We start from the raw sequence: 24,542 nt of genomic DNA, 5'->3' as shown, positions 1-24,542 counted from the left end.
TAATTTTAGTATGACCAGTAACATTTTTATTATTAAGACAAAATCAAAATGACTTAAAAGTATAATTTACAATTCTAGTAAGCGAAAAAGATAATTAGTAGTGCGCACACGGTATTTGCTCACAAAGTAGACACATACGATTTGCTCTGAATATAGTTTTCAAGTTTGGAAATTTTGACTTTGATAAGTCACTTGGAATTGTTCAATGCAAAATTGTGCTGGTATGTAATTTTTTTTTTTTTTTTTTTTTTGAGATAATATAAACAGAAGACTCAGGAAATAGAAAAGGAGGGAGTGGGAAGGGTGGTATTTATTACACACATGTTTGACTGTTCTTGAATCTTGACTTAAGTCAACTTGAGTAATATCTAAAACTGTTCTAAGACAAAAATATCTTATACTAGACATGTTTTTGTACTCGGTTTGCCAACATACATGAAATTTGAATCTAAACATTTAATCCTAAATATTTAAAACCTAACAAAAACAATTACAATTATACTGTTTAAATTATACATTTTTTTTAGAAAATGTTAAAATTATACATGGTATTAGCTTACACATTTTTTAAATAATATATTTTTAAAATATGTAATGGTTTCTAATATTATATATATTTATATAATTTATAATTTAATTAGGTTTAGACATTTTGGCTTTTGCAACTAATAATTCACTTGCCTAAAAAAAAAGATGAACATGTGGCGCAAACTTGGACTCCAATTTAAATCCAATTTTGAATCTAATTGGATTTGGACTTTTTGATTCTTACACTCAATAATTTGCACGGTATAAAAATTAAAAATTAAATAGGACACTTGGCTTACAAATAAACTCTAATTGAAATTCAATTGGATTCAAATTTTTCGATTTTTAAACTCAATAATTCGCTCAGTACAAAAATTAAAAATTAAACAAGATACATGACTCAGGATTAAACTCTAATTGAAATTCAATTTAGATTCTAATTTGCTTTTCTCTGAACTTTGGCTATTAACATATATATAAAAGAGTGACTAAATAAGCGTGAACAAAAGAGATAACAATGGATGGAACATGCTCTATCTACACAGCACAATTTGGATACTTAATAGATAATTTAGTCAAACTATGCGATACCATGATTAACCGACCTAGCTGTGTTTAAAAGGTAAGCTAGATTTAAGGATCAAATTGTTGAATTTCAAAATGCCTTGACTAAATTAACATCAAGCTAAGTTAATAGTATTTACCCAAAAAAGAAAAAAAAAATGGTACTTATTCCTAATAAAATAATTATTCCAATCACAAAAGAAATGGTACTTTTAGTTGGCACAAATTGGATTCTTCCGGCTGTTGCATTCCACCACATGACTAACATTTCCTGGATAAAAAATAAAATAAAAAATATTAAAAAAATATATATTTAAAGGAAACGCAACGCTTACAAAAAGTTACAGGTCAGTCCAGCTTTTTGGTTCCCAGACTACGAAGCTCCGATTTGCTCTAGAGAGAATTATTCGCATTTGATTCTCACTCACACACACACACACACACACACACATACGGAGCCATAGTCCGAAAAACTACAAAAAAACCAAACAGCCCCTCCAAATCAATCAATCTCTCTCTCTGATCGAATCGAATTCGATATCCGTACCATGCCTTCCCGTAGAAGAACCCTCTTGAAGGTCATCATCCTCGGCGATAGCGGGTCTCTCTCTGATTCTCTCTCTCCCTCTCTCCTTTATGTGTTTGTGTCTCTCTGTGTGTGTGAGCTTTGATTTTGGAATCCTAGGGTTTTAGTTTTTGAGAGATTTTGACGGATCTTTGAGATCTTACTGATTTTCACACAGATTCATATCTAACTCTACCAATTTATTGCTTATTGGTTTAGTTTTTATCTAGTTTTGATCTGATTAGAGTTTTTTTAGCTACAATTCTTATTCTGTTTAGTTTGATCTAATTGCGTGTACTTTAATCTGTGTGTTTTACAGGGTTGGAAAGACCTCTTTGATGAACCAGTATCCTTGTGCGCTTGATTATTTTTATTATTTCTGCTATTGTAAATTTTGTTTGCATTTTCAAATTTTTTTTTTTTTTTTTGTTAAAAATGAAGAGCAATATATTTTTGATGGTTTTGCCTTGACAAATTTTTCTAATAGATATGTAAATAGGAAGTTTAGCAATCAATACAAGGCGACAATCGGAGCTGATTTTTTGACAAAGGAAGTGCAGTTTGAAGATAGGCTCTTCACCCTACAGGTTGACACTTGACTGGTGCTGATTATTTTTGTTCTTAATTGAACAATGCAAGTTTTAATTTTCATATGCTGATGCGTTTGTTTGTTGTCGCTTGCACGCATGCCTAGACAAGTATTGATTTTGAGTGTGCTTTTTTTAGCGTGAACGTCTTGATTTTGTGAGGAATTTCGTGATTGTAAGCTGAAGATCTTGCTATGACATCTATAGATTATGTTTGCATTGTCATTCTTTGCTATTTGTTCAATTTTTTGGGTTCTTGGGTGCGTGACTAAACTCGGAAATAAATAGGAGATAAATTAGTGGGTTTAGGCCTTAGGGTTGGGAGAATTTGTGAATCTAAAGCTTAGAATTGTTGAAGAAAGAATTAGAATTATTGGGTTGTGTTGGGAATTAAATTGTAGTTTGATGAGTTATTTGATTGACTATTTGGTGGGAGAAAGTTTGTTGGACTTTAGCGCTTTTGATAGGTAAAAGAAAGCTCTTGATTTAGAGTTGTGTGGGAGAAGGAAAAGAGGAAACTTATGGTGTTCAAGGGAACTGTACCCGTGGACAATACCGCAAGAAAGTGAAGAAGAAAAGAGAGAAGACAAGAAATGGAGAAAAGAACACACAAAGGCCAACATCCCTCGTCGCTCAAAACACTCAATATTTTTATTAATCAAATTCATCTACTCTCTGAGTACATTGAGCACAAAAATATGGAATGACTCTTTCTTGTATTAGTAGTATTATGACTTCTAGTTTGACTAGTTTTCTAGAACGTAATAAGGTTATATTAAATAATATATAATGACACTTTCTCATTATATTGTATACTAGATAATAAAAAATAAACCTGTGTTATCAAAGTCTTGCTGATTGAGGGTGGGAAACATAATTTACTATGAGGAGCATTAAGATCCTGACTGTCTTCAACTTTTCTATTAGAAACAGCTTAACTATGAAGATTGCATAATTCATCACTGAGAATGAAAGGTGTTATTTCAATTTTTTCTACAACGTATGCACCATTGTAGATTGTTGTGTAAACATTTTCATGAAGAAATTCTACACACTTTTTAAACATGTTCGTTAAATTAAATTGTAGAGAGTAAAGAACTAGAAATTTCCAATAAATTGAGAATGTGATGGATTGGCTATTAATTCCCAGTCATGACTGTGTAATTTACGATCTTGATGTACTCCTATCCACATACGCTTCCGGTGTACCTGGGTCTTTTTGATTAATGATATTTCGTTATTTATCAAAAAAAAAAAAAAAAAAAATTCCCAGTCATGACTGTTATGTTTGGGTTCCTCTTTCATTCATTTACAGGACAATTGGTCACTACATAATTCCTGCTTGGATTTTCATTTGATGTAAAAAAAATTCACGTGCCTATCATTATAATTCATACAGAGTGCAAGTTATGTCTGTGCCTTGGTTTTCCACTTGTACTGTTAGATCTTCTGATGGTAATCTTTTTGTGCCTCTATAATGAAGATTAATTAAATCTATTCTTTTGTTTTATCAGATCTGGGATACAGCTGGCCAGGAAAGATTCCAAAGCCTTGGTGTTGCCTTCTACCGTGGTGCTGATTGCTGTGTTCTTGTATATGATGTTAATTCAATGAAGTCATTTGACAACCTTAACAACTGGAGAGAAGAATTCCTTATTCAGGTTTGCCATTTGTATTTCTAAACTTTTCAGCAAGTTCATTTACAAATCCTCTTGTGGCTTCTTAAATGAAAAAAAAAAAAAAAATTGCAATTGTGGTGATGATATGAGAAACCTTCTGCAGGCAAGTCCCTCAGATCCAGAAAATTTTCCATTTGTTGTTCTAGGGAACAAGGTCGATGTAGATGGTGGAAATAGTAGAGTGGTATGTCTTTCCTTGAAATTATTGCTCTCCCCCTCTCTCATGTGACTTAGATACCATTTGTGATCAAATTCAACATGTAGCTTTCTGTTGGTTTTCCAGGTTTCAGAGAAAAAAGCTCGAGCTTGGTGTGCATCAAAGGGAAATATTCCATACTTTGAGACCTCTGCCAAGGAAGGTATTAATGTGGAAGAAGCCTTTCAGTGCATAGCTAAGAATGCCCTGAAGAGTGGTGAAGAGGAAGAAATGTAAGTTGAAAAAAATGAATTCTCAATTTTCACATATACATTGCATGCATATGAGTGCACAGGCATGCGGATGCTCTGCCTTTTGTTCTTCATACTGTTTAGGAATTTACATTTATCATACTGCTGGGCTATTTTTGTTTTTTTAATAAGTAATATAACTTCATTGAATAAAGAAAACAATACAGGAAACCAAAACACACAGGCAGTGTACTAAGGAATCAGAAAAAACAGCAAAAACTATAAAGCAAAGACTATTTGTTTCTTCTTAGCAGGCTGAAATTCTCACAATTAGTTTATAAGATTAGTCTAAACATCTATCAGCTACGTATTTTGTGGGCATAAGATATTAGCTGCATGTTGATTATGTGGACTACTGAAAGAATCCCTTTCAATATTTTATCTGTTTCCATGATATTTACATCATCTTTGTCATGCTTGGTTATTTATGATAGCTGTGGGCATTTGTAGATCCATCCTTCTATTTGTTACTCTAGTTTTAGTATTTTACTCTTAACATAAATTGGTTACAGTGAAAATTGGTTCTGCATGATGCTCTTATTTTCATTTCAATTACCATATTAATTACTCAGCCATTAGATTTCACCGATTTCTTTCAGTCAGAACAGAGATCTTTAGCAGACCGTACTTATTCCTAGGATTACGTGATTCCCAAAGTTGAACATGTTAACCGCATTTGTTCCAGGATTATGACAAATTATAATATTTTTTTCCACCAATGATCTCTAACTTAAATGACACCTGGATGTGCAAGAAGTATCTTATGTTATGTAACAGTTCAATGCAATACTCTTATCACTTGTCTGTGGAACCCACTCATGGACTCCAAATGCAAATATGATGTTACGTATACCTATTACACAAGTTACAACTTTTTATATATGCGACTTATCAAGATACTAATTCTTTCTTTTGTCTTTGCTCTTCTGGTTGGGATTTTATGCATTATGAAGATACTTGCCAGACACCATTGATGTTGCAAGCAGCAGTCAGCAGCGGTCAACTGGTTGTGAGTGCTAAATATAATGCCTGGATTTTTTTTTTTTCAGTAAAATAAATTTATCTTTAGAAGTCCTAGAAACAATTCGATCCCGTTAAACTGTTTTATTGTTAAGTATGCTGCACTGTATATTAGTGTGTGAAACAAATTAGTCCATTTGTTGTGGTTGGATTTGGTGGTTTGTTACCTGTGTAAGTACTGCTTGAATGATCAAGTTACATTATTTATCAAGGTTATTGTTGACAATCAAAGTTCTAAAGATGATTCCATGGTGTTGGCTATTCCATTCAACTATTAAAGATATTGAATTCTTGTAACAATATGTTCAAACATTGTAATGGTGTAATGGACTGCATTACACCTGAAAATGGAAATTATCAAAATGTGCCTCTCTCTCTCTCTCTCTCTCTCTCTCTCTCTATAAACCATCAAAAAAAAAAAAATCTTTGGTTGATTGATGGAAGGTGCTGAGTTGGTTTACAAGTCTAGATCTTCTTTTTGTTTAGAGAGAGAGAGAGAGAGGCATTAGGTCTGTGCTCTTCTTTTTTCCATGGGGCTCCAATGAGAAGGATTGTGAAAGATTGTGGGTCAGAAATATGGCAGCTGAATTCTACTTTGTGGGAAATTAAGCCCGTTGCCATTGAGCATATAAATGAAGGCAACAATAATAAATGAAGGCTCCTATTGTTGCCTGACACAGATATCTCTATGTGAGATCGTCAGGGCACCCCAGTTACATTTCCACAACTTAATATTGTAAATTTGTAATCCTTCCGTGTGGATACTTTCTAGTGGAATGGTGACTTGGACCGACTGTTGATGTGTCTATGTGTTGTTGTATTTTTAGTTCCACTGGCGTGGTAGGCTCGTTCCACATATTAATAATCGCAAAGCGAGCTCCTTGTGTACCAGCTAGGTGGCCAGTGTTCAGCGATATGATCATGCCAAAGCCTCAAATTTGGGCGGGCCACAACGTTTGCTAGTTACACGAATTTTTTCAATGCCAGTTACTAATTTTATGAAAAAGTTTTCTTAACAATAACTGGTATGAAATTCAGGCTGGTTTGCTCATTAAACAGTTGACGCTGCAATTTTTATTTCACCGTTTGGATCAAAGCTTTTTTATAAAATAAAAAAAAAAGGGCAAAAACTAATCCCAAATTTTAGGGATGACACTACCAAATAGGTGCAATTCTGATCGATATTCAGGTCAGCAATGATACCAAATTGAGCGGGGAAAAAATACACAGCAGGAAATTGAACTTTCCTCAAACAGGATTAACACCAGTATATATAAATTAAAAAAGTATGAGAGTAATCTATTTGGCACGGAACAATCATTTACCTATACAAGTTGAATCTCTTAAATACTACTGAAAAAGACCTAGCCTTAACTTCAGCCAAAATTCCAAAATCCTAGCTGTTTAGTTACTGAAGTTTAACCTTCTGAAAAAAATGTTTACTTAAAAAACAAGATAAGCTGGAATATGGCTTAGCAAAGGAAGATGCTAAATTGTTAATGGACAAATCTTCCTTACTATGATGTAAAGGACAAGGCATCTGCTGATTTTGCAAGACAAATTGACGCTCGTCAAACAAGCATATGTATCACTCATATTGTTGGAGTTAAAGCTAATCCGTAAAACCTTGAGTAGACCTACAATAAAGCATGGTGGCATTCGAACTTTCAGTTCCAGAATCAAACTTTCTATAATACTAGCAACTTAATCGTACAAAACGTAAAGAGATGGGAAATCAGTAAACTATTGCCAACTGGCAACAAACGACCGGCTTAGACATAAGTTTATTATACCATATATTAGCCAGAACCTTTTTCTTATAAATGAATAAATCAGTAATTAGATAAATATGTACACAAGTGCACACGAAGACAAAAACAATGGAATGAATACCTAAAATCTTCTTTCCAAAAAAAAAAAAAAAAACCAAAAATCTTCATAATATTTGTTGACATGTTTAGTTTTGACAGAGAAACTACCATCTTAACTTGCTCTCTATCAATCTAAATAAAGCATTTGAAAATTTTTTCTAGACACCATACACTAATGACTATGCACAAATCCATATGATGCTACTTCAAAAAATTTAATAAAATGATGTTAACTTCAATGAAACAAGTAAAAAAATATAATAGGATGCACTTTGCTATCAAGGGAACTAAAATGGACCCAAATCAAACTCTGCACACTCCGTTCATCCAACCCTCCCATTACCTTCAAAGTATCTTATCAATTGCATGGATAGGTGAAAACATGATATTAATAGGATATACAAAATTAATTCTAATTAAACTTTTCAAAATTTGCATGGTGCTCATGCTAGAGGTCCAGAAACTAGCATCTAAGGGGTTCCAGTCGCTGAAAAATCAGCTCCAAGGTCAAAGGAAATCAAAAGGACATGATCTTAAATTGAGGTCAGGTCATATCCTGAGTTACTATGTTTGCACCTAGAATTGTCCCAGTGCTTATGGCCCTCTCTCTCTCTCTCTCTCTCTCTCTCTATATATATATATATATCATCAACCAAGCAAATAGGCTCAGTGAACTCTCAGAATACAAGTTCTCAACTCTTGCAAACCAATTACTGTTTGCAAGTTGGATTTAAGTTGTATTTAGCTGACCACATTTAACAATAATTAAAAAATAATAATAATAACAACAAAAATGACTACTCACTTGTAAAACTTGTAGTAGTTTATCAGGGAACAAGAATGGATGAAACACTATCAGATGCATTTTACTTTGTCCCAACTGAAGAAAGCTTATCCTAGCTGGACGGCCGTATTGAACTTCCAGCCATTGAATTGGATGTAAATGGGTTTGGAGGGGTAGGAGCCACTGTCCCCATGGGTCTTGACATTGGTGGCCTTTGGGCAGTCATGCTCATTGGGGGCCTTGCAACTGCATTTGCAAAGTTTGTAGCAATTCTATTGGTAGGTAATGATGGTGGCATTGCACCTCTAGATGAGGAAGCTGGTAAACCAAGTCGGGCTGCAATTATCTGTGCCCGCTCATGGTAAAGCCTCTGCCTTGACCTGTCCAATTGCTCCTTTACCCTCAGTACCACATTTTCCATCTCATTAAAGAAACCTAACTTGGTTTTCAACTTATGCAACTGCAACAAATGGAAACACAATACATAAAGTCAAACTCCCAAAATCCACAATTAACAGCAAAATGAGAGCTTGGTTGGTAATAAGATTTACCTGCTTTTCTATAATAAAAAACGCAGCAAGTTGTCGGATTTGGTCTTCTTCCGGGTTTGCCAGAAGTTTTGCCTTTACTGCCGCTGCAGAGATTGCTGTAACTGCAGCACGCTTTACTCTTATCAAATTTGTTATCGTCTTTTTTTGTCTCTGTAGTCTCGAGTTGGACTATTTTACCATCTTCAATTTGTTCCTCACCTGTAAATAGATAGCAAATTAGGAAATATAATCACAAATACAATACAAACTGCCAAGGATATTTGTTCATCTTTCTGCAGCCAAAGCTAGCCAGGGTGATAAAATTCTACAATGTTTACTAAAGCATGCCTTTTGTCTACTAATTTAATAGCATATTATCCAAACTTAATAGCAGGAATTAGGATATATTTGTAAATTCCTATAATTTTTTTGATAGGCTTCAAGAATCATGATATGCCCATTACCATTGTGTTCCATACATATTCTACCCTACCTTTTCATTCTACTTCAAATTAGTGAGTGTTCTTTTCTAATCCATATTGTCAAGATCTCTCTACTAATATTGCCAATAAGTCTACCCTTTTATCTATGCTATCACACACACACACACACACACAGATTTACTTGCTTCATTGTCGACCACTGGATTTGATGTTGTAAGGTTGAATTTAATCAATCATCTTGTTGGCTTTATTTTGTGCCAAATTTGCTTGAATTTCAGCATTTAGTAACCCTGTATTTAGGTAAGATTGTTGTAAGGGTAGTGAGTGAAATAGAGTGTTGAAATGCTCAAAAGTGTGCAAGAAAACAGAGACTCGCGACTGGATCTCGCGAGTGACTCGCGGCTGCAAGCCGCTAGAAGATGCACACGTGCCAGGCATGCCAGAAGTTGAAACGTCATGCTAGCTGGAGCATTACAGGACAAAATAAGACAACTGGCCGTTCTGTTATCTCGCAGCTGGATTTCGTGACTCAGTCAAGCCGCGAGGCCAAGTCGCGAGCCAGCCCTGTTTTGAAAAACCTGACTCTTCACATTCCATTATCACCCCAGTATAAATACCCCTTATACCCACAAAAGAATGAAAGCTTCTAGAGAGAATTTTGTGAGAGAAACCCTAGAGTTATACAAGATTGATTCATCCACAATCTTCACATAAGAGACTCTTCAAATTCCTCAACTCTCTTCCTCTCCATTGTTAAACCCTTGAGAGGTCTTTTTACCAAAACATTTTCTCACCATATCCATTACTGTGAGTGGGTTGTTTGGTGTTCTAGGAAGCAGTTAGGAAGGAACCAATCTACATTGGTTGATGCTATGGTCAAGTAGCGGAATCTGGGAAGCTAGAAAAGAAATAAGTTCGGCGCAACCTCGTTGGAGCAAGAAGCTTGGAGGGCTTAGGTACACTGAGTTGATTAGGCTTGGAGGATTTATTACTGTTCATGTATCCCAACTACATTTTTTAATGGATTACTTACCGCTTAGAGGGCAGCGGAGAGGTTTTACGCCGAGCGCTTCGGTTTCCTCTTCGATAACACATCATGTGTTGTCCTTGTGTTTGCATCTTCCTTCCCTTAATCTTTGTCTTTTATTTTCTGCTGTGTTGTCCTTGTATTTACATCTTCCTTCCCTTAATCTTTGTCTTTTATTTTCTACTGTGGATGTGATTTTAATTGGCTTAGATTGTTTACCAATTTTGTTCATAGCTTTTGTTCATTTTCCGCACACTAGTTGTTTGTCATAAAGCTTGAATTGGTTATTTTGTAATTGGAGGTCTAAACGTTTAAGGGTGTTTTATACACTATTTGAACTTTCAGATGTTACTGGTAATGAAGGTTCATTCTTTTCTGAGGGCAAAGAATCAGACGCCATAACTACATCATTTGGTGCCTCCTTAGGTTGAGAGGGCTCTTCAACTGAATTTGTTGTAACTGGTTGCTGAGGCTCATCCTTTTCAGGGCCCATAGAATCAGACACCATGTCTACATCTGTTGAAGCCTCAGTAGGTTGGGGAGGCTTTTCGACTGAATTGGTTCCAACTGGTTGCTCGGGCTTGTGCTTTTCTGAGGGCAGAGAATCAGACATATCTACATCCTTTGGTGCCTCCATAGGTTGTGGTGCCTCTCTCACGGAATCTGATGAAACTGATTGCTGAAGTTCTTTCTTTTCTATTGGCTGAGAATCAGTAATCGAATGTACATCTTTTGCTGCCTCTGCAAGTTGAGGAGTCTCTTCCATTGTCACTTCTAACTCCTTCACAGAACTCTGTGGAAGATCCACCTTGGATGTTAAATCACCTGAATCTTTCATAATACTTTGTTGGTGGTCCTATGCACCTCTGAATTGCTTGTATCATCCAAACTATTTTTTCCAGCATCATCACAAGAAGCTATAGTATCTTGCTTCTTTGCAGCATCCACTTTTCCTGTGGATTCACTATTCAGAGTTTCGTCTGAGAATCCCTTTCAACAATTTTAGCACGATAGGAAAAATCTCAATGACATCAAAAGTTACTCAGAAACTTCCAGAGGAATATAAGATCCAGATAAAGTAACACCAACCAACTGGTTCTTCTTGTCATCTGGTGGATATTCCAAAAGAAAACAGTGCCTAGCAGCCAGCTGAATGCCAGGAGAACTTCCAGATATGGATTTTATTGAACTGTGGGCTGAAGCAATTGCAACATCAGGTCCTACAAGCCGTTGACAGTAACATTGCCTATAAAAGATTGCAACCTCTAAGAAGTGTGTACTACAAGTTATGACAGGAAAACAGTAAGATTATGTTTAGTAATTATTTTTAATTTTTTGTTTCCAAAAACTTGTTTTGGAGAATAAAATTAAAAAAACGATTTTATTGTGTTTCCAAAATTAAAAACACGCCGAACTTAGTAACGTAAGCTTGTAACCAAGTTGGGGTATTAAAGTGGTTGAATGTATATTGGGATTGGCTAGGTGGGATGTGGTTAATATATATATTTAACATGCCCCTTGCCCTTGGGTTAAAGGGCACCCCCACCCACAATGGATGGGTAGCCAACTTCTCAAAGAAAATTTTTTTTTAAAAACACGTTTTGGTTAGTTTAAAACAAGAGTGAGAATTTCTTGTGCCTATTAACTTATTTTTTGGGGGAAGAACGGGACTATTAACTAAAAGCATTCACACTCGATGATGTAAATGGTATATGTTGTGACTATTTATCATCCAAGCATAAAAAATGTTCATTACCCGGTACTATAATGATAAAAAAAAAAAATTTGCAATTGTGCTACAATACTATTGCAAATTTGCAACGATACTGTAGCACAAGTGCAAACTTATTTAATATTTTTTATTCCATACCTTTAAATATCTACATCTTTCTCTCTCTTCATCAATCTCTCATCTCTCTCTCTCTCTCTCTCTCTCTCTCTCTCCATTCCAAGCCTCTCTCTCACATATCTCTCTCTCTCTCTCTCTCTCTCTCTCTCTCTCTCTCTCTCTCTCTCTCTCTCTCTCACGGTGGTGGTTTTTTCTAGCGTGGATCGTGGGTTTGGCGTGGGTCTGGTGGCGGCATGGTTTGGTGGTGGCGTGGTGTGGAGGTTTTTCTAGATTGGCGATTGGCGTGGTTGATGGGTCTTTCTCTCACAGTGGTTGATGGGTTTGGTTATGGGTTGTTTGTGGGTTTAGCTAGGTTTCAGGTTTGATGGGTTTTGGGTTTAATGGGTTTTGGGATCGGTGGTTATGGGTTTCGATGGGGTTCGTGCAGTGGTGGAGATTGGCGTGGCTCATGGCGAGGTCTTGCGTGGTGGAGATGGGCATGGTCACGAGGTGGCGAGATCGGGTGGGTTTTGATTTTTTTTCTATGGATTTTGGGTGGGTTTTGATTTTTTGCTATGGATTTCTAATGGAGTGGATTCTGATTGGGTTTAATGGGTTTTGGGATCAGTGGTTACGGGTTGTTGATGGGTTGATCGGTGGTTATGGGTTGTTGATTGGTGGGTTGCCATGGGTTTGAGTTTGAATGAGTAGTGGATTTTGCTGAGTTGTGGTTGATTGGTGGATTGCTATGGGTCGTGGTTGATTTGTGGGTTGCTGTGAGTTATGGTTGATTATTGGGTTTGTTGAGTTGTGGTTGAATGAGCATGTTTTCTACAAGAGAGAGAAGTAAGAATATTTTTATATTATTTTAATGTGTAGTATGGTAAAATAAAAGTTGGAATATTAGGTGTCTTGTAAAATGGTATGGTATAAATAATAAAGTAGCTTTTGAGAGGGTAAAATAGAATTTTTTGTTAATTCCGGATGTGAATGCTCTAAGTGATGAACCAATATATTATATATTTTGTTTTTTAGGCTAATCTATGAAAATTTTTTATTAATAAAAAAAGAGGATGTGGCTAAACAATCACATCCCAGCATAGCAAGTATATGCATTTGTTGCTAGACTAAAACAAGCTCACTAAAGAGCATTCACATTGGGTAATGTAAATGATATATGTTGAGGAATTTTTGCATCAAAGTACAAAACAGACCATTACCTGGACTTCTAATTGTAAAAAATTTTACAATAGTGCTACAGTACTGTCTTACTTGTATGACGGTACTGTAGCAATTGGTTTAATAATAAATTAATTTTTACTTGTACTGTCTCACACTCTCTATCTCTCACTTTCCCTTTAATCTCACTTCCTCTTCCCTAATTCTCTCTCTCTCCCCTTTCAATCCTCACTCACTCCCTCTCTCATAGCTTTCTCTCTCTCTCATGGTTAGGTTTTTTTTTTTTTTTTTTTTTCCTTGGCGTGGTTAGGTTTTTTCTCATTTCCTCTTCTCTGGGTTCTCTCTCTCTCTCTCTCTCTCTCTCTCTCTCTCTCTCTCAGGTGTGGTTGGTTGAGATCGGCGTGGGTGTGCTTGGTTAGGTTTGCTTGGTCCAACGTGGGTAGTGGGTGTACTTGGTCCAGCATGTGGTTTGATGAGTGTATTTGCTTGGTCCGGTGTGGGTTTGCTTGGTTTGATATCCGCCGATCTGTTGTGTTTCAGTGGTGGATGGTTGCGACGGTGGTGGGTTTGATGAGTGTGGGTGTGTGTGTGGTTGGGTTTGTGACTGATGTGGTGGTAGTGGTGGGGGGTCGTGATGGTGGTGGGTGTTGATGATGGTGGAGGTGGGGGTTGCCATGGTGGTGGTGAAGGGGCGGGTAGTGGGTGATTGATGTGGTGGAGGTGGGGGTTGTCGTGGCAGTGGTTTGCTGATGTGGGTTCATGGTGCCGTGGTGGTGACAGTGGCAATGGTGAGTAAAGGGCAGTCGGCATGGTGGTGCCAGGTTTGTTTGGTTATTTTTTAATGGGTTTGTGGTTGGTTTTTGGTTGGTTTATGGTTGGATATTTGCTGGGTTTGTGGTGGGTTTGGTGTCATGGTGGTTGTTGTGTAGTGGTGGTTGGGTTGTTGTCTGGAGGTGGTGTGGTTGAGAGGGTAGTTGTTGTGTGGAGGTGTGGTTGAGAGAGTGACAGAAAGACAGAAATTAGAAAGGAGTGATAGATAATTTTATATTATTTTAATGCGCTGAATAGTAAAATAAAAATTGGGATATTGGTTGTATTATAAAATGGTACGGTATAAATGATAAAATAACTTTTGAGATGGTAAAATGAAATTTTTTGTAGAAATCGGATGTAAATGCTCATCTAAACACATAGGCGTCTTTCAAATATAAGACCAAAACCTGAACATGAAATCTCATTTAACTCTTTGCTTGGGTCGTTTCTTCATATATCACTGGTAATCGATGCTCAAGTTTGTCATGTCTAGTAATTCTGAATGTCAGGCTATGAACTAAAGAGGATTTTGTGGATGACGAGAGGATAGTGGAGGGAGGGAGGAGAGAGCGGTGGGTTTGGATTTGGTTGCAAGTTTAATTTGGACTTTGTCATTGTGCTTTTGGTTTCGCTTTTTTGTTTCAACTAGGACTTGAAGCCTAAACTTCATTAAGTTCATTTGGTTTTTTCCGTGTTTTCATAACTGAAAACAGGTTATTAGCTATTCTCAATTTCCTTTGGAAATTGAAATTTGGAAACCCTCTTTTTATTTTTTTTTTCTTTTTATTTTTTTTTTCTGTCTATTTTGAGTTACCATACAATTTTTTTGGTCTAGAAAGTAGAAAAAAGTTTTTGAAAATATAAAATTGGGGGAAAAAAAAAGAGTCGCCAAACATACCTAATTATTATTTTTTTTTCTATAAAGACTTTCTTAAAATGGTTCACTAATAAATACTTTTAAGACATTCATTAACATTTCTCATAAATAATAAAGGTTATGGTAAATATGTAGGCTTCTCCATAGTTGGTTTTGAAGAGCAACCATGGCTTTTGTGAGACTAACGGAGGAAAATTTTTAAAAAAGCCAAGCTAAGAAAGGCATGAGAGGAGTGGCTACTGGGTAACACATGTAGAAAAGGAATGAGAGAATTGAGGAACCTGAACTCATCCATCAATTATGGTGCTTGAAGGCCTGATAGTAATTGAAGGAGAAAAGTAATACAAGGTTGGGGGCTAGTAACTTATTCCCAATGATGCTCCACTCATCTTTGTATTTATATAAATCTAAAAGTTAAAACGTAGTATTTATCGTTACTATGTTTTTGTTAAGATACATCTACAGACATGTCATCATTTCACTACTCTATCATTGTGCCACCTTATTCACTCATTTTCAATTTTTTTTCTTCATCTTTTTAAACTTTCTTCTCCCTCTTGTATAAAAAAGGAAAATTTTATTCTCTCTATTAATTCACATCTATTGTTACACCCTTCTTCCAACATCCCCCTTTGCCTATTTATCTCCCTACTACTACTTTCTCAAAAAAAGAAAAAAAAAAGAAACTCCTTACTACTTTTTATTTTACCATTAAACTTCCTTTATCCTTTTTTCTTTTTTATATTTTGACTCTTCTCTCCATCTTATTTTGTATAAATTTGATATTATTTCTTCCATTCAATCAATATTTTTTCAATATTTTTTGCATTTACCAATTGTTTGAGTAATAATTTATTATTAAGTCCATTTTTTATTCCTTTGGTTTCATTTTAATTTTGATTAAGATAACAGTGTAGTTTTGAGATGAGTTTTAATTATCATGATAATCTCTTTTTTCCTCAAGAGTTGAGAGATTAGAATTTGAATAACAATTTTGAAACTTATAAAGTTTAGTTATATATTAAGCAAATATAATATACTACAACAGAAGTTAGAAGAATATGGTTTACCTTAAAAAAATATTAATCAGATACACTAAAAATAATAAAATGAAATATTTGTAGAGAAAAAAAGAAAAAAAGATAATACTTGTAAAATATTTAAAAAATAAAAAAGACAATACTTGAAGTAATTGTTTCTTTTTACATAATATTTATATAGAATAAATCTAGTGTTACAACTATTTTCACAATTTTATCACAACTTATCCATGTGGTCACTTGTGAGTGGTAGAATTGCGGACTATATGAACCTATCATTTTTTTCAAATCACTTACAAATATAGGTGAGTTGTGGCCAAATTAAGTTGTAAAAATTATTGTGGTAGGAAACTTACTCATTTATATACAGCAGAAGTTTAGATGTTGTTAATACAGCAGGAGGGATTCTTATTTTTTGGGATAAAATGGTGTGGTGGAAAAGGTTGAAGTATTTTCAAGGAATTACATGCTGTCCTATCAACGGTGTAACAAGTAAATGGTTTTAAATGGGCGTTTGGTGGCCTGGGTTTATGGCCCTATCGGTGAAAGTGTTGGGGGAAAAATCCTAATCCCCCAGTGTGAATTAAAATATATAACTAGTAATATTATGAAAACAAAAAAAAATTTAGCAAGCATTATATAAATACAACCACATAAAAATATCAAATTTTACGTGGAAAACTTTTGGGTATAGAGAGAAAAGTCACAGGGAGTTCCGAAAAATATCCACTATAAAATAGAGATTACAACTATCAAGTGATTGCTAAACTTGAGTCGTCAATAAATTAGATATACAACAAATAAATCTTAAGAAGTAAATATAATCTCACCACAAAGCCAGTAAGAAAATCTTCCTTTGAATACTCTAATTCTCCATGATTGTAGCATTCAAAAACTCCATAAGAACTCTACTAATTTATCTTCCTTGTGTGTAGTTTGAGCAAAAAAAAATATCACATTTTTATTTTTCACTCTCTCGCACTCTCACTGTGTTCCTCTCTATCTCTTCATTCGGACTGCACCTCCTAAGCTGAAGCTCTTTCTTTCTCTGTGTCTTGCTCTCTCTCTGGAACTCACACAAAATGACCAAAAAATGGCTCTCCGTTTGCTTCAGCTTCCCACAAGGCCGAATGGCCTCAGTTTTCTTTCTTTTCTTCTTTTTCAGTTTCAGCGTATCCCATACGCCTAAGTCACTGCCCAAGGAATGACATGCAGACTTTAGAAACTTGAGGAAGCAAGCTCATTTAATGAGCTTTGACCCAAGCATGTGGGCTGGACCCACACGGTGCTTGCACCCAACAGAAAGGTTGATTAGAATGTGGGTTATCTGGTATCTTCTACTTTTCCTGGAATGGGTTACAAAATGCTATACCAAAAGCCAATGCATCTTATTTTGTATTCTAAGAGCATCTACATCCGGATTTTATATTTCATCTTATTTTACCATCTCAAAAAGTTACTTTATCAATTATACCATACCATTTTACAATACATCCAACATCCCAAAACTTTATTATTTTACCATCTTATTAAAATATTGTTCTTTTAATCTTTTTTTATTATTACTTTTCCAACCGTCATTTCTTTTTTCAAAATCAACTATTCCCAGCTTTTTCAAATGCTTGCATTTTCAATGGTCATCCTGCCAGCAAGAGAGAGAGAAGGGTTGAACGGACTGTGCGCTATTAAAATAATTGTTTTTTGGATGGCATAACGCTACAATGCGATCTCACAAATGAGATCGCACTGTAGCAATATGCCAAAAAATTTTGGCCAGTCCCAGGTATAGCTATCCAATTGCTGGAGTAATTTGGGCCAAATGCCAAATATATTTTACAATTTGGCATTTAAGAAGCCCACTGTTGATGCTCTAACATCTAGCCTTTTTTCTATTTGCTTAATTTAGAAGTTCTTAAGTACTTATTTCTTTATGATTAATAGTTGTAATTGTTCTAGGAATAGGATCAGGGGTGTTTGGTAGAGTAGTTTGAGAACTGTTGTTTGTAGTTTTTTAAAATACGTGTGGATAAAAAAGTGTGTGAAAAAGTGTGTAATGTTATTTAAAATGTGAAAATATGAGTTTGAAATTGATGACCAAACAGGACAAAGTTTAGTAATCCTAAACTTTCTAAAAATTGGTTTTTAGGAGTCCCAGTCTTTGTATGAAAGGATTCAGTAATAACCTATATAAAGACTATTGCAGCCAATAACATTCATAGAGTAAATGAATTTAATAAAATTTCATTAGTTTTTTCTAAGCTCTGAAGGGTGTTATCGTTGGGAAAAAAAAGGCTTCTGAAGGTGTGATTGCCTTCTCCTTTCCTAAGTGCAATTGCTTACGAATCCTGATGTAATTGTTTAGGGTATATTTTTCTTTGTTTTTGGTTCTGTTCACTGTTTTAACACAAGCAGCTATCACACTCATTCCAGATCCAATCTTACTATTACATAAAATACCAAAACCCTTAAACATCAAACCCTATTAAAAAATCCCTTAGGGTACGTTTGGTACACCGAATGTGGATTACAACAGAAATGGTAATCTTTATTACCAAGAATAAAATGTGTTGTAATGGAATAACTAAACCTATTCATTAGTTTGGTTGTGAGTTGTAACATTAGAATAAAACTTATGATCTATTTTAGGAAATATCTCATTCTTACAATTATATTTCCTAGAAAATAATATATTTTAAATTTTAGAGAGATGAGTTATTTTTTGATGATTTTTTATTTCCATAATTGTTAGGTGGATATGGAAAATTTATTTATTTGGAAATATATTAATGTTAGAAATTATTATATCTACTAAGGAATAGCTATTACAACTCTTTTAGAGAGGAATAATTATTCCTCATTTTAAAGAATTCTTATTCATAAGGAATGACTATTCCCTGTAATAAAAACATAACCAAACTATTGAATAACTAAATCATAGGAATAATTGTTACATTATAGTGTCTATTACAGTCTATCAAACATACCCTTAAAAATATCATTAAAACTCCCAATTTAGTATTGAATTCTAACAAAATCTACATCAAAATTGATACCAAAGTCTATTAAAACTTTCTGTTCTACATTTTTTTCTTGGTAGTTTACGCACACACCTAGTGCATTTTGAATCCATAACCTCAACTTTTACCTTTTTTAAGATATAAATTTTTACAAAAGATTATTCCATGCATGTACAAGGAACTCTCAATGAATTCTAGAATGGAAATAGTATTAGTGAAACCCATGCTAGAGACCAATCAAATAAAGAACCAATAAACATAGTAACAAACTACATCCTCAAAATCCCTCCCCATTTGAGGGTAAATTAAATCATTCTCTCTCATTCCTCTCTACTCTCCTCAATCCAAACAAAGCATTAATATCAAAAGGTTCTTCAGAAGGCTCCTGTATTCATATTTAACACATTAGATGATGATCTTGTCAGTGCAAAGTAAAAAGAAACTGGAGAAACATACATAAGTTTTCAAACTTGTCTGCAAATTGGCCAGTGGGAGATCCAGTGACCCGAAGAGTTAGGAACTCGGTATATCAACAAAGATTTCATTAAAAAAAAAATCCCAAATGCATCATACATTCATACCTAGTAACTCTGCATATCTATATTTCACTGAGTTCACATTTCAATATATATTCTTATATCAAGTCAAAAATAGAAATTACAGGCCAAACAAATCTAAAATTCAACAAGCCAAAGCAAAAACAAAATTAAATAAGGAATAAGACTCAGTTCATCATTCCAGGCACTTCGTTAACATTACTACTAGCTAGTGCTCCTCAAAAGGGGGCCTTCTGATCAAACGTCTCCTTGGTATCTATAAAAAAAATAAAATAAAATAAAGACATGATTAATTAATGAACTCCTCATCATCATTGATCCAAAACAAAGTTACGCTCAAAAGAGTAACTGAAAGAAAAACAAAGTACCATTGATATACTGGCAGACGAGATTGGCAACAAGGTTGAAAATTCTTGGTTATGAAGAAATTGGTGCCTCACTAAAATGCGTCTTCGAAATCCATATAGATACTCTAGGGCAAATTCCACTGCTTTCCTCGTTTTCTCATAAAACCACTTTCTTAACCAATCAAGAAAGCAGAGAAAAGAGCATATCAGCACGAACATGAAAGCAATATAATCAAACCATGTAAGTGGAACCGGAAAAACCATAAATGCTAGCAATATCACCGCAAGTACGGCTGACAGTTCGTTGATGTAACCACAAACAAGCCTATATATGTTATCAACTGCACAGTTGAGCTTGGCTTCAGCTATAGAAGACACAAAGAAAACAATCCAGAAGTAAATGAAAGCCTTTATGGTTTTTGGGTGAGTAGCATAAGGATTAAAATCCATGTTAAGATACTTCAATGGTAGTAGTGAGGCAAGTAGAGGGATCACAACTGCACAAATTTTAAGTCGGGCGTCAGGTGGCAGAGGAGAAGGCATATGCTGTTGACGATGGTGATACAAAAACGAAGACATATCACTAGAGGTTTCGAAAGATGGATGGGAAGGATAAAATAGAATGGTGTACTACAGCAGACGATGCTGCGCTATCTATTGAAACTTTAGGACAAGAAATGGAATCGCCGCCTACTATTCAGTTTTGGGAGAACATCCAAAACCTTGAAGCTTTGCCACCTGTCCCAACCCATTGGAGGGAACAGGTGGCAAAGCTTCAAGATTTTGGGAGTCCAATCAAAAACTTAAAACTTTGCCACTGTACCCACCCTACAGTCAAAAACTTCGAGGTCGTTTTTGAGGGTCAAAAACAACCTCGAAGTTTTTGACTGGGGGGGTGGGTACAGTGGCAAAACTTTAGGACAAGAAATGGAATGGCCGCCTACTATTCAGTTTTGGGAGAACATCCAAAACCTTGAAGCTTTGCCACCTGTCCCAACCTCTGTCCCCACCGGTCGTTTTTGACACTGTCCACTTCGAGGTCGTTTTTGACAGTCCCCACCCCCCCAGTCAAAAACTTCGAGGTCGTTTTTGACTGTCAAAAACGACCTCGAAGTTTTTGACTGGGGGGGTGGGGACAGTGGCAAAGTTTCAAGTTTTTGATTGGACTCCCAAAATCTTAAAGCTTTGCCACCTGTTCCCCCTAAAACTTAAAAATTTGCTAACATATTAATATATTTACTTGATAATGTCATTGGTTGATGTTAGTAATAATGAATGAGACAGTTACCAAAATAAAAAAAAAAAAAAAATAATGAATGCGACATATAAGTTATTAGTTAGAGGTTATTTGGATGATGTTATTGGTGGTATTAGTAATAATGAACGACTAAAATAGTCAAATACCACTTTTTCTAAAAATATAATGCAATCTACCACTGTTTATGAAATATTTAGCAATTTATCACTTTTTTGAAACTTGATTTCCAAAAAATCGAGTTTTTCATGGTACTCGAGTTCCATGAACTCTTACCATGAAAAAATTTTGAAATATTTTGATGTAACTCGAGTTCATGGAACTCTAAGTACTATGAAAAACTCGATTTTCACAAAATCAAGTTTCAAAAAATTAATAGATTGCTAAATATTTCACAAACAGTAGTAGATCTATAAATATTTTCCCAAATAGTAGTATATAGCCATTTTTGCCAATAATGAATTGTATTAAAAATATTAAACATGAGACATATAAGTTATTAGTTAAAGGCTGATAGGAATACCATTCAAAGTAAAAAATCTAAGAGTCTTTGTTGAAGCTGGAGTGATCAATATACAACAAGCTATAGTAGACAACCTAGGTGGGTTGGCCAAGTGGTTGGGCATTTGGTCTCAAAGTGCTTGTCCTAGGTTCGACTGGGTATAGTCCCCAGTTTGAGTCCGAGTACCTGCACTTTGAAAAAAGCTCCTGAACTAGCGATTTATCCCACTAGGGCCCATCCATCGCGAATAGTGATTAGTCTCTGGTTGAAAATTTTGAGAATACACTGTGGGAAACCAAAAAAAAGACAAGCTATAGTAAATGACAATGAGAAATGTAAGTACAAGAAGAAAACAACACTAAGCAAGAAAGATGTGAACCACGCTGTTTTGATTAATGAGCAAACACAGAGTGCACATGCTAGTGAAAGAAGCAAAGGCAGTTAGTCTAGCCAGCTGTCAAGCTGTGATTAGGTGTAAGAGTTTGTTAGATTAGTTATTTGGTGCCAAGCTCATACTCTATTTTGATGTATATATAGATTAGATTGCTATTTATCTTGTAACAGTTTTTTATCAAAATTTTCTCTCTATAATCAATGAGTGTTTTTAGCCTTTCTTCAAGAATCTCTCTTTTTACATGGTATCAGAGCATTTTCTTTCTGTTTCTTTGCTTCCAAATAGAATTCAATCTTAGAAAACCAAAGTTTCTTGAAGTTTTTTTTTACTCCTCCATGGCTTCCGATTCAACAAATAATACTCAATCTCAAACTGCACACTCTGTGCCCTCCTCAAGTGCAGTAATGGTGGATCAATCTGCCAACAATCCTTTCTTTCTTCTAGTGAATGAAAATTCTGGATTTTGTCTGACATCACAGCCTTTGACTGGCCTTGAGAACTACATGAGTTGGGCGAGATCTGTTTTCTTGGTCTTGAGCACCAAAAAAAGGTTTGGCTTTATGAATGGTTCAATCCTAGAGCCAGATTCATCTTCTCCATTGTTCAATTCTTGGAGCAAATGCAACACTACAGCGCTTTCATGGTTGACAAACTCTCTTAACATGGAACTTAAAGCAAATGTGATGTATATCAACATTGCGAAGGATTTGTGGATTGATCTCACGGATAGGCTTTCCCAAGGCAATACTCCAAGGTTATTCGAGCTTCAAAAGGAAAAATCCCATCTTTCACAAGGATCACTCTCAGTGAGTTCCTATTTTACATAGTTCAAAACCTTGTGGGATGAATTTGCTAACTATCAACCTTTCATGGTTGGCACTTGTGCTTGTATTTGTGGATCCAAATCATCTCAATTGGATGCCCAACACAAGGAGCATGTTTTCCATTTTTTAATGGGGCTAAATGATAGCTATGGAATATCATTGGTCAAATTTTGTTACTTGAGCCTTTTCCTTCCATTGGCAAAGTGTGTTCATTGATTCTGCAAGAAGAGAAAAGGAGTATAGGTCACAATTTTAATATGGTTCAACCTGTAGATGCTATTGCTATGTATGTGAATAACAACAAAGGATTTCATGGTAATCAAGGTCATAATCATGGCTATCACGGTGGCAAAGGGGGAAATTCCAAGAAAGAAATGCCTATCTGCACCTATTGTGGTCTTACTGGTCACATAGTAGATAAATGTTATAAACTCCATGGTTATTCTCCAGGTTACAAACCAAAAGGAGGCAACAAGGCCATGGCTAATCAAGTTTTTGCAATCTTGCCTTTTGCAAATTTTGGTTTAGATGCATTCCCTACAACATAGAATGGTGTTTTGTCTACTGTTGGTGTTCAATTTGTGATTGTTCCTACTTCACAGAATGTTTTTGGTACTTCATTTGGGGGTACTCACTTGCAAGCTAGTCCAAAAACTTCCTTGTCTTAGTGTCCTATTTCTCAGGCCCAATGTGAGCAGTTGCTTAATTTTTTGAAAAATTATACAGCATTTGGATTAGGCAATGGTACTCAGGCTACTCATCAAGTTGCTCTAGTAATGGCACCCACTTCTTCCATCCAGCCAATCTCAACTTCCACCTCCACTTCACCTTCTTGATCATCTAATTTTTCAGGTAATCCATATTGGAGTCCACCCAATTTTTCTCATTCTATTTTTTCTGCTTAAGTTGTTGATAGACATGCATATAAATCTGATACTTGGATCATTGATACTGGAGCCACTAATCATATGGTTCATTCAGTGACTTAACTTACTACAATTACATCTATTGTTCAATCTTGTGTCTATTTGCCAAATGGGGAAGAAGCTTTAGTCACACACATAGGCACTGTGCAAATTTCTTCTACTCTCACCCTTACTGGTGTTGTGTGTTCCTTCCTTCAGTTTAAATATGATATTTGTAAGAAAACTCACCAAATATTATTGTTGCCTCATTTTTTTTGGTGATTGTTGTTTCATCCAGGACCTTGCTCAATGGGGCACGATTGGTCTGGGTAAAGAAAGCATTGGATTGTATTTGCTGCAAGACTCAGACTCTAGGAATGCTCAAATTGCTCTTGCTGCCAATGTTGGTCACATTTCTCCTTCAGACTTGTGGCACCATAGATTAGGTCATCCCTCTTGTTCAAAACTTACATTGTTAAAGCACATTGTACATTTTGATATCTCAAATAAGACAACTTGTCGTGATGTTTGTCACTATTCCAAGCAAAAGAGACTTCCTTTTACTCTTAGTGCTCATATTTATGCATGCTATTTCAAGTCCACTCTTTGCAAATTATTTATAAGGCAAACAATGTTATGGTCAAGGGTGAAGGTTCTTAATTTGAATACTTTTTTCTTGGCTTTTGGATTCTTTGGGCATATTTTGATATGATTGGGCTAGGTGGCTATGCAGAATCCATTGTGCCATTTAGAATACTTCATATTTACATTTTCTTACTCTATGCAAATTGAGTGCATTTGATTTATGTGTAGGAACTGAAGACAACCAAATCATGAGAAAGAGATTGTCATACAAATTGTTAGATTGCTTGCTGCCACCTCCAAGGTTTGATACTTTCCTCTGCTTTTTTATTTTTGTTAGGACATATGTGTTTCACTTGTTAGAAACATATGTCACT

The 24,542-nt window shown here is 35.2% G+C and overlaps 2 protein-coding genes and 1 long non-coding RNA gene across 3 annotated transcripts in view; 1 reads left to right on the top strand and 2 right to left on the bottom strand.

The window, feature by feature from the left end:
* The first annotated feature begins 1,436 nt into the window (after positions 1-1,436).
* On the top strand, positions 1,437-5,634 carry LOC126705664 (ras-related protein Rab7). The gene is made up of 7 exons (XM_050404775.1): positions 1,437-1,693; positions 1,977-2,003; positions 2,145-2,244; positions 3,759-3,905; positions 4,027-4,107; positions 4,207-4,352; positions 5,324-5,634. Exons 1-7 carry the CDS (start codon positions 1,641-1,643, stop codon positions 5,388-5,390), a joined length of 621 nt encoding a protein of 206 aa, XP_050260732.1. The 5' UTR covers positions 1,437-1,640; the 3' UTR covers positions 5,391-5,634.
* A 2,302-nt stretch (positions 5,635-7,936) lies between these two features.
* Positions 7,937-24,542, bottom strand: part of LOC126706709 (SWI/SNF complex subunit SWI3D) — an 84,252-nt gene continuing 67,646 nt past the window's right edge. The window contains exon 8 of the mRNA XM_050406248.1: positions 7,937-8,480. Within this exon, the coding sequence (XP_050262205.1) occupies positions 8,158-8,480 (323 nt within the window). The 3' untranslated portion in view covers positions 7,937-8,157. The remainder of the gene's footprint in view (positions 8,481-24,542) is intronic.
* Positions 8,622-9,231, bottom strand: LOC126706710 (uncharacterized). The gene is made up of 2 exons (XR_007648691.1): positions 9,200-9,231; positions 8,622-8,794 (listed from the first exon to the last, which is right to left on the bottom strand). It is a non-coding gene; the product is annotated as an uncharacterized LOC126706710 (long non-coding RNA).

The sequence above is a fragment of the Quercus robur genome, chromosome 11 (genome assembly GCF_932294415.1).
Source record: "Quercus robur chromosome 11, dhQueRobu3.1, whole genome shotgun sequence".
Lineage (NCBI taxonomy): Eukaryota > Viridiplantae > Streptophyta > Magnoliopsida > Fagales > Fagaceae > Quercus > Quercus robur.
This window is presented reverse-complemented; position numbering and strand designations above follow the sequence as displayed.

Coding starts and splice junctions, on each gene's coding strand:
- LOC126705664 (XM_050404775.1), top strand. CDS start 1,641: ATGCCTTCCCGTAGAAGAACCCTCTTGAAGGTCATCATCCTCGGCGAT. Junction 2,245..3,758: donor ATAGGCTCTTCACCCTACAG/GTTGACACTTGA, acceptor TTGTTTTATCAG/ATCTGGGATACAGCTGGCCA. Junction 4,353..5,323: donor AGTGGTGAAGAGGAAGAAAT/GTAAGTTGAAAA, acceptor TGCATTATGAAG/ATACTTGCCAGACACCATTG.